The following is a 15,654-nucleotide window of genomic DNA, read 5'->3' as shown; positions in this document are numbered from 1 at the left end:
GTTTGCCATTTTAACCATTTTTAAGTGTACAATTCAGTGGCATTAAGACATTCACAATGTTGTGTAACCATCAGCAATATTTCCAAGACTTTTCATCACCAAAAACAGAATCTCTGTCCCCATTATCAATAACTTCCCATGGCTCTCCTCCCTCAGCCCCTGGGAACCTCTCTTCTACGTCCCTCTCTGGAGATGTGCCTGTTCCATGTGCCTCCTGTAAGTGGAATCGTGCAGTGTCTGTCCATTTGTACTGGCTTATTTCACTCAGCAGAATGTCTTCAAGGTTGATTCACATGGTAGCCTGTGTCAGAATTTCAATCCTCTTTTTGTTCAGGTGTAGAGCGTTATATTTCAGCTTCTGTATAGACCACATTGTGTTCACCGCCGTCAGTCTAGTTTTTATCCATCACTGTACACATGTGCCCCTTTACCCCCTCACTTTCCCCCTACTCCCTTCCCCTCTGGTAACCACCAATCTGTTCTCCATATCTGTGTGTTTGTTTCTCTTCCACATATGAGTGAAATCATATGGTATTTGTGCTTCTCTGTCTGACTTATTTTGCTTAGAATAATACCCTTGAGGTCCATCCACCTTAACACAAATGACACGATTTCATCTTTATTTTTTATGGCTGAGTGGTATTCCATTGTGTATATATACCACATCTTCTTTATCCAATCATCTGTTGATGGGCACTGGGTTGCTTCCAAGTCTTGGCTATTGTGAATAGTGCTGCGATGAACATAGGGGTGCACAGATCTTTTAGAATTAGTGTTTTCAGGTTCTTTGGATAAATACGGAGTAGTGGAATAGCTGCATTGCATAGTAGTTCTGTTCTTAACTTTTTGAGGAATCTCCATTCTGTTTTTCATAGTGGCTGCACCAGTTTGCACTCCCACAAGCAGTGGATGGGAGTTCTGTTTTCTCCACATCCTCTCCAACACTTGTTATTTCTTGTCTTGTTAATTATTGCTATTCTGACATGTGTGAGGTGATATCTCATTGTAGTTTTGATTTGCATTTTCCTAATAATTAGTGATATTGAACATCTTTTCATGTGCCTATTGGCCATCTGAATGTCTTCTTTTCATTCATGAAAAATGTTTGTTCACAGCCTCTGCCCATTTTTTAATTAGGTTGTTCATTTTTTTTGTTCAGTTGTATGAGTGTACAGCTGCATAACATTCCACTGTATGTATATACATACCACATTTTGTTTATCCATTCCTCTGTTAATAGAGACTTGGGTTGTTTCCATTTTTTGGCTATTGTGACTAATGCTAACATGGACATTGGCCTACAAATATCCATTTGAGTCCCTGTTTTCAGTTCTTTTGGGGCATGTACCTAGGAGTAGAATTTCTGGTTCATGTAGTAATTTTGTATTTACTTTTTGCAGAATGGCCAAACCTTTTCCCACAGCAGCTACACCACTTTACATTCCCACCAGCAAAGCCCAAGGGGTCCGTGTCCTTCCCCACATCCTTGCCGGCGCTTGTTGTTTTCTGTTTTCATTATTACTGTTATTACTATTGTTTCTAATATTATGGGCATCATACCGGATGTGAAGTGGTGCCTCACTGCACTTTTGATTTGCATTTTCCTGATGACTGATGGTGTTGAGAGTCTCTCCATGTGCTTCTTGGCCATTTGTATGTCTTCTTCAGAGAAATGTCTGTTTGAGTACTTTGCCCCCCCCCTTTTTTTTTTTTTTGGTGAGGAAGATTGTCACTGAGCTAATGTCTGTGCCAGTCTTCCTCTATTTTGTATGTGGGATGCCACCACAGCGTGCTTGATCACTGGTGGGTAGACCTGTACCTGGGATCTGGATCTGTGAACACTGGGCGACTGCAGTGGAGCGCGTGAACTGAGCCACTATGCCAGTGGGCTGGCCTACGTTTGCCCATTGTTTAATTAGGTTGTTTGAGTTGTTGCTGTCATTGAGTTGTAGGAGTTTTATATCTATTTTGGATGCTAATCCCTTATCAGGTATGTAATTTGCAAATATTTTTTCCCATTCTATGTGTTGCCTTTTTACCTTATTGATAGTGTCCTTTCATGCACAAAAGTTAGTGTTTACAAAGTCCAATTTATCTGCTTCTCTCTTTTGTTACCTGTGTTTTTTGTGTCATAGTTAAGAAACCGTTGCCAAATCCAGTGTTGTGAAGATTTCCTCCTGTATTTTCATCTAGGAGTTTTGTGGTTTTAGCTCTTTCATGCATTTTGAGCTGACTTTGGTGCGTGGGCGTCCTCAGGGACGGCTGCTGTCGGGTTCTGTTCATCCTGTGAATGGGCCTTCCATTCCCATTGCTTTACGTGCTCTGGAACTTTCTGTTGAGAGCTGGATTTTCTGAGTATTATAATATGGCAGCTCCGGAAAACAGATTCTCTTCCTCCTCAGGGATCTCTGATTCCTGCTTGTCGAGGGCTGGAGCTGTCCTTTGTGCCTTTTCCAAGCTGTTTGTAAAAAAATGCTGTATATTCCTTGTCAGTTTCAGTCCCAAAACTGCAGTTTCTGTTCCCTGGTCTCTGTGGTCAGTTAAGGACAGTGGCCTCCTCTTTTGCCAGCACTTCCCAGTTGCTAGAAGTGTCTAATTAGGTTCCAGAATTCTGAAAAGCTGGTTCCAGTCAGCCCTCCTGCTCACAGGCTGTTTGGGAGGATGGACAGACCCCAAGAGCTCCTGCTTGACCACTTGGCATGATGCCCCTGGTCTTGTGTTTGTAAAGGCAGCCAAATTTATAAATATTTTCCTTTGTGGCTTCTGGACTTGGTATCTTGATTAGGAAGTATTTACCTATGATGAGATTATTCAAAACAAACACAAAAACTCTAAAACCTAGCCAACATCATTATAATTGTATGGCTTCATTTATTTACTTAATTTTTGCTGAGGAAGATTCACCTTGAGCTAACATCTGCTGCCAGTCCTCCTCTTTTTGTATGAGAGCCGGCACCATGGCATGGCTCCCAAAAGACGAGTGGTGTAGGTCTGTGCCCAGGAACCAAAACTGGGACACTGAAGCAGAGTGCACCAAACTTAATCACTAGGCCACCGGGGCTGGCCCTGACCTCATTTATTTTTAATTTTTAAAAAATTTTCGCATCTAACCTTTGATGTCCCTGGAGTGTGTTGTGGTGTGGGCATGAGGAAGGATCTGCCTCTTCCAGGCCTGTTTCCTGTCTTGGTTGTGTCTCTGTCACTTCCCATCACGCCCCATCTTATCTGCCCGAAAAGCAAGGAGATGTCAAACACAAGCCCGCTCCTTCAAAACCTGGCTAGAGCATCGCCTCCTCTGGACACTCCAGCAGGAGGTGCATCCTGGGAGAGATTCCAGACACGGTGAGACACAGACAGGCAGACTAGCGGATGGTCTGCAGGAGCTGACACAGAGGCCATGTGAGGACCCAGTGTGCCGGGCGAGTGGGACCAGGAGGGGCATCGTGAGAGACAGTCTTGGGTCCTCCCATGGAGGCTGAGACAGGGAGGGTGGGCCCAAGGGTGGTCTTTTCTCTAGACCTCTGATTCCTGGGATGCGGGGGTGGCAGGGGAGATTGTGTCCCTTAGAGGACATTTGGCAATTTCTGGAGACATCTGTGGTTGTCACAGCTGGGAGGGGATGCTGCTGTTGGTATCTCTAGACCAGGGATGCTGCTAAGGTCCTACAGTGCACAGGGCAGCCCCTTGGCCCCCTAACAAGGGGTGATTCAGCCCCAGGGTGGTGCCAAGGTTTAGGAGCTCTGCTTGAGTGCCCCAAGAAGACCACCTGGGCTCGGACTGCTCAACTTTCCATGCTGATGTCTTGCATTCACTCCTCTCCCCAACCCTGCCCTGCAGGAAACCCCGATTCCAGCTCCATCTCCAATTTCGAAAGAGTGTCAATGTCTATAATGTCTCCTTTTTCTTTGAACCTCCTTGTAGAGCCTGCTTGTGGTGGGAACTGCTCACCTAGGTGGAGGATGGGTGGGGACTGCTGGCCTTGGCAGAGGATGTGTGGGGACTGCTGGCCTTGGCGGAGGATGTGTGGGGACTGCTGGCCTTGGTGGAGGATGCGTTGGGACTGCTGGCCTTGGTGGAGGATGTGTAGGGACTGCTGGCCTTGGTGGATAATGTGTGGGGACTGCTGGGCTTGGTGGAGGATGCGTGGGGACTGCCAATCTTGGTGGGGGATGTGTGGGGACCGACTGGCCTGCAGCCAGTTCTTGCTCAGGAGGCACGCACTGGCCCTGTGATGGTGTGGTGTGGAGTGCAGAACTTGGTGTGGACGGGCTGTTGGTGGGAGGAGGCCACTAGAACGAAGGTTCAAGGTAGGCTAAGGTGAGCTGGGAGCTTCCAGAACCTGACCCTCTCATCCTGCTTTCAGCACCACCCTGTACCTTGAAAGCAAACCTATGCGCAGGTGGGAATTGGGGCTGGTAGCAGAGGTATTATTGGGATTCCAAACACTGCAGATGGAGAACTGTCAGGTTTTATAAAAACAGAAGGTGTGGAGGGTTTGGCAGTTGTTGAAATTGATGTCTTTTTCCATAATCTCACATTCATTAGGAAGGCGTTCTCATTACAAGCCCTCCTCAGGAAGGACGCGAGTCAAAGCAGTCGAGGGAGGCAGAGGCAGCAGGTGGGGATGCAGGACGCTCTGCTGAGCCCAGGCCCCTGCCCCTGTGCCCACGCTGGGCGTGATGGTGAGAAGGCGGTCTCCCGGGCATGCGACACAGAATGAGAAGCAGGGCGACGAGGCAGTTGTGATGCTGGGGAGCGTGCAGAAATCACTCAGCCTGTCGGGACTGAAATAATAATGCTCCAGAACCATCTTTATGCTCATTTTTCCTCCTTCTCTTTTGGAGACAAATATGAAACACCGAAGCACCTTTTCACTTTTTCATTTCGAAAGCTCATCAAACATTTACAGGACCGACCTCTTCAGGATGGAAATAGGGGACCTGTCTTCAAAACCCATTTGGCTTTTTGAAGTAGACACGTAGTCAGCAGTGAAGTGTGAGGTGCCCGCAGGAGACGTGTGATTATTCATAGCAGTGGACAGAGGAGGAGCTGGGTCTCACTGTCCGCCAGCAAGAACGTGAAGGCAGACATGGAATAGGAGGGCTTTTCCAGGGCCTGCGTCCTGAGGCACAAGGGGAGGGGGCAGGTGGGTGCCCACCTTCAGTTCTCTATCCTCCAGATCCTCTGCAGGTCTAGCAGCCTCCCATGGGCAGTGGCTAGAGATGACCTCCCTGCATAAAAAACATCAGATTTCTCTTCTCTGAAGTGTAAAGGGAGTGTACCGAGAGAAAGCCAGTAAGTAGGATTTGATAGCATTCTTTAAGGGAACTCTGTTTTCTTAATTTGGGGATGAGGCTGCTGGGAAGTGAATACTTCCTGCTGATTTACCAGAGTGATGGGTGCGGACACTACAGCCACATTAACTTGATTCTCTTTCAGCGGAGCCCAGCGATGGATTGAGCTCTGAAGACAGCAGAGAAGACCCCAACGTGAAAACCAAGAGGAACCGGTAGGTGTCAATGTCCTTTCCTCTTGTGTCTTTCCTTAGAGGATAATTAGTTGGTTTAGAAAGAAAAGGGATCATTTTGACTCTATTGACTGAGCAAAAAACTGATTGAACCACGAGCAGATGGCGGGCGTGCTGGGGACTGCTCTGGGGGCCCTGTGTCTCGGTGCATTGGTGTCTCACTGGCTCTGGGCAGCTCTGATGCTGGGCAGCGCCCGCCCTGTCCCTGCTCTCCCTGGTGACCATGCGCTCAGCCCTGGCCTTGCAAACAGAGCCCTGAAGGAGTGGACAGAGCAGCCGTCAAGGTGCCCGGGGGGCGCCATGTGCAGCATGAGGGGACAGACTTGGGGGTTCCAGCTCTGTCTCTTGTTTGCAAAGTAGTTCCACGGTGAACTCAGGTTTCTCATCTGCAAAATGAGGTTGCCGAAGCTTCTGGTGGCAGCTTGAGGAGACGCCCGAATGAAGTGATGCTGGGTGACTGCCTGTGGCATCGGGGAGTGGAAGCTCTCCGTCAGAGTTTGATGGTGGTGGGTGCGAGACCCGTCTTGCCTGGCAAGCCAGGGGATGACTGCCACCCCTTTAACCCCTCCCATAGGCCCCAGTCTGTGGCTGCTTTCATACCAAATTCCACGTAAAGGGCTGAAGTTTGGGGTCCGTGTGTCCAAGTTCCCCAGCAGGCGAGAGACAGAAAGCAAGGTGTAGTTTCTGGGCACCCACCTCTGGTGGGGTTTGTCTAAAAGACCATATGAAGGGCGTGTCACAGGCCGCTTCCTGAGCTCTCATGGAGCCTGGCGTCCTGTCGGGACTGGCCCTCATCCCAGCCCAGCGGGCATTCCGTCCCGTACAGGCGCCTGCTCATCAGCCCCTCTCATGGGATAGCCCAGGCCTGCGGCAGGAATCTGAATGCAGTTGTCAAGAATGTTAGTGCTGTGTGTGTGTGCTCTGTGCAACAACGTGCCTTAGAAGAAGTATCACTTTTGCAATAACAAATGTTTGCAGTAATGAAGGGAAATGAATGCCATCTTGGCTCAGAACCTGTGTCCATTCTCACCTCTTCACTCTTTACTCTGTGATTTCCAGGTGAAAGGCAGTGAGAGAGAGAGAGGGAGGGAGAGAGGGGAGGGAGAAGGCGCAGGGCCGGTGCCGGCCTGACAGGGGGAGTCAGGAGTGGACTCTCTTCTCAGAGGTACCCCCGTGGAGCCACGAACCTGTAGAATTAGTCCTGAGTTTGTTCATTAAGTCCTTTTATTTCAACACCTTTGGGACTTTTTCCACTGTGTACCCCTTTAAAAACTGATGACCAAGGCCCAGGCATGTTATCATTTTAAGTAACAAGCAGATACACAGAACTTTCCAGAAACAATGCAAGGAAGGGTAAGCAGTGTTCCCCAAGACAGAGATGCCTTCCCAGCGGGAGGCAGGGGTCTCCTTTCCGGAGTGAAGGAGACCCTGGGCTGCAATTTGACAGGGCCAGGGGCTCCCTGTGGCCCTGGAGGGAGGGAACCCCCCACCCAATCTCACAGGCCTCTATGTTTGTGTTCCCTCAAATCTTCTTAGAAAGTCATTTTTGGGTGTCAAAGGACACTTGTGTGGGCTGCAGAGGACGGACACGGCGTGCCTTCGATGGGCCCAGGGTTCCAGGACAGAGTCCAGAGCTGCCTCTTTATGCTTGTGTTCAGGCTGTGAGCATCAGCTAAGCCAGTCTCAGTCGGTCTCTGGATATATATGTAAATATAATTTTAAAAACAAGATGAGCTTCCCGAGGCACAAGAGAAATGGAAATATAGCCACGATTGGATGAATTTTGAACTCGTGTAGGAGAGAAAGTTTGGTCGGACCCAGAGTGGCTAGGATGTCTGCCTGCATCGCCCAATTTCATCCCTGTTTCCGGGGAACTGGCCTCAAACTCTGAAGAGTCTGCATGAAAACGTTCCCTTTGGTTTCATTCACTGAATGACTCCCTGGCTGAACACTCACTCTGGAGCAGACACCGAGGTTGGGCGTGAAGCTGCCCCGGGTTTGGCGATGGTGCGTTTCCCCTGCCGTTTCCGCCCTGCAGATTCTGTGTGTGAGGAGAACGCTTGGGCTCCTGGGCTCCCCTCCACGCTTCAGGCGCTGCTGTCGTGGGTGGTTCTGTTCTGCCACTGATCTGGGAGGAAAACGCTTCAACAATGGTTATGTAACTGGATCTAGATCTAGGATCTAGAATGTTCCATGAGTCCCAGTCATTTGTTTACAAGGTACTTTACACAAACTGCGCCTCATCTGCTTGGAAGCTTCACGTTTTTGTGCGTTTTTTTCAAAGCTCCCTCCAAGCATGAATCTGCATGTCTCTTGCTCAGAGCTAATCCCCCAGGCTGGCTGGACAGCCAGCACCGGCCTGACATTATTTGTCCATTTGGGGAAGGTTATTGTCAAAAACTCCAAGTATTCCTCAAGCTCCTAACTAACTGCTTATTTTGCGTATTTTTATTTAGTGGACTCTGGCATAAATAGAAAGACAACAGGCTTCCAGAGAACCTGCAGAAATCAGTTCATTTTGACCTACCCTTTTTATATAAATAACATAATTTTTCCTCCTCAAAAAGCACTTAAAATCCTCTTGCCATGTATGACTCAGCAGCAGTCGTTTAATGACATCTGAGAAACAAGGAAACGAGCTGTGGTGATTACTGTGGACATCACTCTCTACTCCTTGCATCTCTTGGGTAGCCGGGCACAATTCACACACGTTTTGAACATTCTTACGCAGATGGAATTAAATCAATCGTGCAAATAATTCAGGTCCAAATGATACTTTTCCTAAAATTCCCTGGGAAGAGAAATATGTCACAATGACAAGCTCTCAAATTACTAAAATATTTTAAAAGACCTGGTGAGTACCGTTTCAGATAGCTGGTTATTTACCATTTAATGGAATGCGTTCGTGATGCACGATCACACATCTTCCCTGGGACCGGAAAATTGATTGTTTGCTTTTTCCCTTTTCGTGCAGCGCCTGGGGCTTCTGCCAGTATCTCATGTGTACATCTTTTTATAGTTCAAATGTGCTGTCTATTTTAAGAAGTTAGGATTTATTTCAAATAATTGAATTGAATTACTTTAAGGAGTCAACAGAAGTGTGTCATTTGGTTTAAAAATCAGAATGAAATTATCCACGAAACACGTTGGAGAAGAACTCACCAGCAATCTGTATGGCTTGTAGCCCCTTCACGAAGTGCCAGCTTTTGCCAGTTGGGGGGCAGGGGGGTTTCTGCTAAATTTATGGCTTTCCATAGCATGAAAGAGGGAAATGGCTTTTTTGTGTTGTCAGTTATAATTGACCCCACAGCCTTGGAAACATTCCGTGACATTTGGTGTAGATTTTTTTGTATTGTGGGTGACCAAATAAATCCCGTGGCATGGAATATTGTTTATTGTGGCCATTTGTAAACTTTGGAGATGCCCAGTTATGACTTTGACTCTAAGTGGTAAAGCTGATCTTGTCCCACCAACTCTTAACATCAAGTAGGGTGCTTCCTCAGCGTCATATACAGCTTTGGCTGGAGATCAAAGAGTGTGGAACCAGCAAGAAGTGACCTTGGGGTCATTCTTCTGCTTTCCCCAAATATGTCCTCCACTATTCTCCTCTTGGCAAACCAAGGTGGCCAAGGCACGGCCAAAGCATGTCTTCTGGACAGGGCTGCGTCTTTAAGGACTTCTGAGGTAGCCTGAGGCAGGAGCCCCATCCTGCATGCCGGTACAGGACCCTGAGGTGTCCTCACAGAGCAGCGAGGCTATGATCTGTCTACCTGCCTTTCTGCACCCAACCTGGGGGCAACCGAGGGCAGTGAGCGTGCTTCTACAACCAAAGAAGAACACCACCAGCCAAAAAACAACAAAAGCCCAATTTAATGTGTGGAGATTTCACAGCCAGTACCCCTGAGACTGACCTCAAGTCAAGCCCACACCTAGATAGAGTCAACTGTGGGAGAAGAAAATACTCTTTTTACACCAAAAAGCTGCTGATCCCTGGTGCAAAGACGTAAAACAGGCGGTGAGTGTGTGCAGAAAGGGGGGCCAGCACGCCGTGCCTCTGTCTGCACACGCAAAGTATGAGATGAGCCCCTCTCCTTTCTGTATACATCACTTCTGGAATCCTGGAAAAATTAGCTATTGAGAAAGCAAGAGCATTGCTGCTTTGAAATGCTGTAAGATAACGCTAGATAATATGCAGACTCTAAATTAAGATTGCTGTGGGATTATATCTTTACTTTGTCCCTAGGTAACAAGCAAATAATCTACATTCCAACATCAGCACTGGCGTCTCGTTTTCTTCTCCAGGGGACAAGCTAGGACAGCGTATGTCTCTTTGTGTTCTGTGACACGCATGGAAAACACATTATTAACACCCACGTACCTTTTAGGTTACTCCTTGTCCATAATTCTTGATTTTAGTTGATCAGCTGCTTCCATATAGAAACCTGTGGCTCTGCAAAAGCCTTGAGTCTGTACCCAGGATGCATCCCTGATGCCTGCCTATGGGAGGACTGAGGGTCTGGGCAGTGCTTTGTCAGAGGGTTTCAATTTATCTTCTTAGATTGAAACATTGATCTCCTCTGGCATTTATTTTCTCTTCAGAAAGGATTATGAAACTTAAGTCTTTCTGAGAGGGGAGACCAGACATCAACATTAATAACGAGACTCATGCATCCCATCACAGGCTTGAATACTAGACGTGGACACAGCAGGTGTTATTTCCTCGAGTCTGGTCGAACAGGCAGAGTTGCCTTTCCAGTTTCCACGAAGCTGTCCACTCACATGGAGATAAACCTGAAGTCTGACCACCAGGAGGCCCATCTAGAATTGGTTCTAGAGCCCTTGACCTCAGAGTTTTTGTCACTGGCTCTTTTTCAGACCCGTCAGCCTGCCTGTCACTCCCTGTGACTCCACTGTTCGGTAAGCACTTGACATTCAGCTATCATCACGTATTTTCACACAGCAAGTGCAAAGGAGGGCTAGCCAGGTGTTCCTGGGGATCCTGCTTGCTGACAGCAGGCACGTGAACTCTGAGATGAGACCAGGCAGTCTGGGATAGATCTGTCCTCCTTTGCCTGAGAGACGGGGCCTGTTGCATAATGTTCATCCATGATGGGTCCATTCATGCAGCCGAAAGCATGCCCAAGTGTCCAATGTTTGCTGGGGCACCTGGGGGCCTTCCCAGCCTCTGGATGACCATCTAAGTCCAACCTGGCACCGACCCATAGGAAGGTCCCTCTCCGTGCCTGTGGAGCAGCAGCAAGCCTCCCAAATGGAAAGATCAGAGACCTTGTTTCACCTCCAACCCTGAGCTTCTGGCCCACTAGTTCATCAAATGCAAAGCGCCTACTGTATGCAGTGCATTGTGTGCAGGGTTCCCAGTGCGATCCAGGCTGTAGATGTCTGAGAGCTTCCCATGGCCCCCATTTGTCTGGTGGGGTGGAAACTATCTGGGACAATGTGAGGCCCACATCTCCTGCGAGTTGATTGTGCAGAAGAAGGCTCAACCTTTCCACGAAAGGTCATGGCCTGGGGAGGGCAGGCAAAGCAGATGGATGAACAGAGAAACCTCCACATTCCCAGATTAGAACGAGTTCCTGCCCCTCCTCCATCTAACAAGCCCTCTCTTTCAACAAACCCATTGTGTATTGCCACCCATTGTGTGTGGGACCCCGGGGACACCCAGCCGATTGGATGTCATTTCATGTCTCTGGCAGCTCTAGCCCAGAAGGAAGGGGATGCTCACACTATGTCAGATGGTCACAGTAGGATGTGCTCGTCCCCAGCACTCTGAGATGCTGTACCCTTGGGTGAATTGTCTTCTCTCCTGGGCTTTGTGCACCCTGATGCCAGCTTGCTGTAGCAGAAATAGCTCCTTCTCCCGCCCTATTTCCTACTGTGTCACTACTCCCATTCTGGCCCTTGGTTCTTGAGCTTGCAATCTGGCCTTCCCACTCTGCTAAAGCTCCCCAGCTTATGATAAACCGTGACTGTGTGGCAGCCTCCTCCTGACTTGGCACAGGGACCTTCTGCTGCCCCCACACTGGTGCCAGCATGCTGATCGATTCTGGTCCCTTGGTGGGTGCCTGGCCTCTCCTCAGGGTCTCTGGGTGCATGACAGGAGCAGCAGCTACTGTTTGATGTGTTTCTGCCCTATATGGGGTCAGGTCTTAGGGAGTCCCATCCAACTAGAGCTGTTGCTTCCCCATCTGTGCTCCATCCCCCGAGAAAGCAGCTGGGCCACTTTTCACAAGGCCACCTGAATGTCAGGCCATCAGGTGGTGATGCGTCAGTTGAGTCTTAAATAATAAATGGGATTTTGACAGGCTTCTCAAGGGAGCAGAAGAGGAATCCAGAAAGAGGGAGCTGGAGGAGACGTGCAGGATCTTGGTCTCATACTCTCCTTCTCTTTCTCCGCCACTCTCACCCCCCGTAAGACAGGCCACAGGCGGGCGGAGAGCCTCCCTCTCTGAGATTTCCGTGCACTCCTCTCTGCTTGAGGGCTGCGCGGCTCCTGCCTGTGCTCAGACCCAGCTGTCCTGGAGACGGGCTTTGACTGGAGAAGACACTTTTAATATCCAATTCTTCTTTGAAATTCTGACTTTAGAACTTTCTCTTTTAAATGGAATGCGAGGAATTTCCTGTGCTCAGAACTCTTTCCATCCCGCTGACCATCATGTGCTCAGGGTGGCTGTCCCTCTTGAGAGGTGTTGCCACTCTTGCTTCTCACCAAATGCAGCTTACTTTTCCATGGGGATGGGCAGCTCAACATCAGAAACCTGGAACTGGGGACTCAAGTTACAGTTAGGATTTCTGAAATCACTGTAGCTTTTTGAAGTGGAAATGTACTTTCTGAGTCACTGGAATTTTTTGCGCAGGTGTGCCTGAGGGCGGGTAAGATGGACAGTGTGCGGCCTGCATGCCCCACCTGTCTCCTTCCAGAAAGCAGGCCCATCCTCAGCAGTCTTCCCATTTCATCGTTAATCCTCGTTTCTTGTGTGATTGTGGTCTGCCAGGTTTGATGCGCGTCCCTGCGGGGATACAGAGAGACGTTGCCAAGTGGTAGAGTACATCTCACACCGACCTCACCACCCTCTTCTCGAGGCCAAGTGTCAAGAATTTTGGCTCATTTATTACGCTTTGGAGGTATAAATGTGTAACAATCTGAGGCAGTTTTTCCTCTTGTCTCCCATGAAAAAGAATGTACTTGCCCTACACTGAGGATAAGTGGTAGACAGACTCTGTTGTATCTGATGATTACTTCTGTGGTAAGGAATGCTCAGTGTGATGGAGGCAGGTGGAGATGGTTTGAGTGACAGAAGGGCAACCTTTGCTGCCCCAACAGTGTATTTGGTCCTGCAGCGGATGGACTAGGGTCAGAGCTTTGGCTTGAGGATGGAGAGAAGCCAACGTGAAATGATTGTGCGAGAGGAAAGTGCAGGTTAGGTAAATGCAAAAGGCCCAGTTGAGGTGATTTCTAGTAAAGCAAAGAGGTGAAAATATGATGGGAGGGAAGACAGACAGCTTGAGGTGGCCCCATGTTTATCCAGCTATCGGACACTGTGCTGGAAAAGCCCTAACGCAATGAAAATGACCCACTATACCCAGTTAAGAAGGCAAGGTCAATTTACCTATTTTTAACTTTTTAATTTGGAAACGTTCAATATAAAAAGTGAAACAGAATATTTAACCCCCACATGCACATTTCCCAGCTTCTACAATTATCTCACGTCCAACGTTGTCCATCTCCAGTTCATGCCTCTCTCACTCAGATTGTTTCTAAACAAACCCCAGATATCATAGAAGTTTCATTTGTAAATACTTCAGGACACATGACTAAAATATAAGGATTTAAAAAATATAGCCACGGTTAGACTAAAAAACCAAAAATAATTCCTTAATATTATCACATAGCCTCCCAGACATTATTCAAATATCCTTCATTCTTTTATTTTCTCTCATGATTTTACTTTTCAAATCAATATCCAAATTACATTTGCACATTGCACTCTGTTGGTCTCTCCCCCAAGTCTGTTTGAATTTGTAGGCTTTTCCTCTCCCACTCCAGTATTTTTTTCTTCATTTGTTTTTAAAGAAATCAGAATTTCTTCTCATCTGTAGAGTTTCCCCTAGTCTGGGTGTCACTGAATCCTGTGGGCTGCTTTGATGGGTTCTTCTGTCCCCTGTAGTTTCTGTAAATCTGTAGTCAGATCAGGGGGCTGTGTCTGATTCAGACTTGACTAGTGTTTTGGCAAGAATATGTCGTGGCAGGACTGAGCTCTGTCCATCAGGAGGAGTGGCATGGCTGGTCGTCCGTCTTTTTGTGATGTAAGCTAGCGATTTTCTTAGATCCACTACTTCTTTAAGGAGCTTTAAATGTTAATATTTTAACCCTAGATTTCATTTGCATTTATTAGCTTGACTACTCTTATAAAAAGAAACATCCTCATAAACTGTTTGTTTCCCTTCAAATAGAAAACACAGGGTAAATGTGTGATCCTTTCCCTTTAATATTGATTTTCAAAATATTGTGTTGGTTCTCTAGCATCCTCCAAGGTTGATGGATTCATGATGAATTCTGGGATTTGAGCATAGTTAATGTGCTTCGATCCATTGTAGTTATAAATTTGATCCTTTAAAAGACAGCTGAGTGTGTGTCTCTGTCTTGGTGATCCTTAGTTAATTGGTTATTTATCCCACATATGAGGTGGACCCTTTCCGAATGTAGGTGAACATCTTTTTTATATAAGGAGATTTTTTAAAATTACTTTTTGGTGTTTGTTCTAGCCCATTGCTTTGAGTTTCCTTGTTGGCGACCCCACGTCTCCTGTTTGGTTCATCTTTGCTTTTCTTCTGTGTCACTTTCTTCAGCATCCTTTTTATATTTTTCCTCATGGCTTTTCGATTTTTCCTCTCCTTCTCATCTGTTATTAGCCTTGAGGCATTATCTATGGCATTTATTCGACTCATGTTCGTGCACCTTCTGGTTTATTCTTCATTCCTAAAATGGTTTTTTTCTCTTATTTCTAATTCCCTGGATTTCTCAGATGTCTTTCCAAATCTTTCTCTGGTCCCGTATCCTTTATTTCCCCCTGAATTTGTCTCCTCTGACACGTGCTCTTACTTTACAGCATCTACCATCTTCTTTGAAAACTGTAGCTCATTTTCAGATAGTCGGTTAATATTCTCATCGGTGTCTTGGGCTGTCTTGTCGCTTTCCTTCTGCCTGTGGGGACATTATCCTCACTCTCCTCTTACTGACTCTGCGCATTTGGACTGTGACCATTGTCTGTAGTTGGAGTTTAAATTGAACAGTGATAAGGGGAGGGTGGCCGAGGGGTGGTCCTGGTTTTCCGGCTCTGATGCCTCTTCTCCTGCTCTCGTGGACTGTGAATGTGCCCTGTGTTTGGAGGCCTGTCCACGGTGCTCCCTCACATTTACGGGGGTCTTCCCTTCCCTTTCCTCAATGTCTCTCTCATTTGGACTGTGCTCACGCCACTTGCTCTTTGCATTTCTCCGAGGTTTAATCCTGGAAGGGACCCTCAGTTCACAGGCCCGGGTGCCCCACCTGTCCAACCTCCTTGGGCCACCTTGGCTGCTCTGCAGTTTGGATCCCTGAGGGCCCCTCAATCTTTGGTGGCTGCCCCCCACAGCCCCCTCAGCCGCTGCAGCCCCATGGCTGCCTCCTGACCTGGGGCCGTCACGGGCTCACTGGGCTAAGGGCCGTGGACATGCCCCTCCAGCTCTCTGCTTCCTCGGGCGGTCACCCATCCTCCAAGGATCTGCTGGTGCCCGTGGTCTGGTGCACCCACTCACAGCATGAGTTCTCGGGGATGCCTTGCCCCTTAGTTTGTGGAGATGTCTGTGGGCTTTTTGTTCTGTTATTCGAATAGCTCCATCTGCCTTTTATAAGGATTTGGGGAGACTGAAAAACTTCCCTTTGCCTTTACTTTATTTAGGGTCATGAGGTTTGTTTTGGTATTAAATCTTAGGATGCCTTAGAGTCCTGTATCCTAAGCTGTATGTGATTGGCCTGATACGTTTCCTCCAATGTCCCCAAAAGTGACACCTGGAGGCAGCAAGTAGAAGTCGGACGATGGTTTTGTTGTCGTTGTTGTGACATAATGATG

The 15,654-nt window shown here is 47.7% G+C and overlaps 1 protein-coding gene across 1 annotated transcript in view; it reads left to right on the top strand.

Moving 5' to 3' along the window:
* TCERG1L (transcription elongation regulator 1 like) overlaps positions 1-15,654 on the top strand; it is a 222,220-nt gene that overhangs the window by 174,341 nt on the left and 32,225 nt on the right. The window contains exon 8 of the mRNA XM_046655503.1: positions 5,440-5,509. Coding sequence (XP_046511459.1) covers positions 5,440-5,509 — 70 coding nt within the window. The remainder of the gene's footprint in view (positions 1-5,439; positions 5,510-15,654) is intronic.

The sequence above is a fragment of the Equus quagga genome, chromosome 2 (assembly GCF_021613505.1).
Source record: "Equus quagga isolate Etosha38 chromosome 2, UCLA_HA_Equagga_1.0, whole genome shotgun sequence".
Taxonomy (NCBI): Eukaryota; Metazoa; Chordata; class Mammalia; order Perissodactyla; family Equidae; genus Equus; species Equus quagga.
The sequence above is the reverse complement of the archived record's forward strand: the minus strand, read 5'-3'. Positions and strand labels throughout refer to the sequence as shown.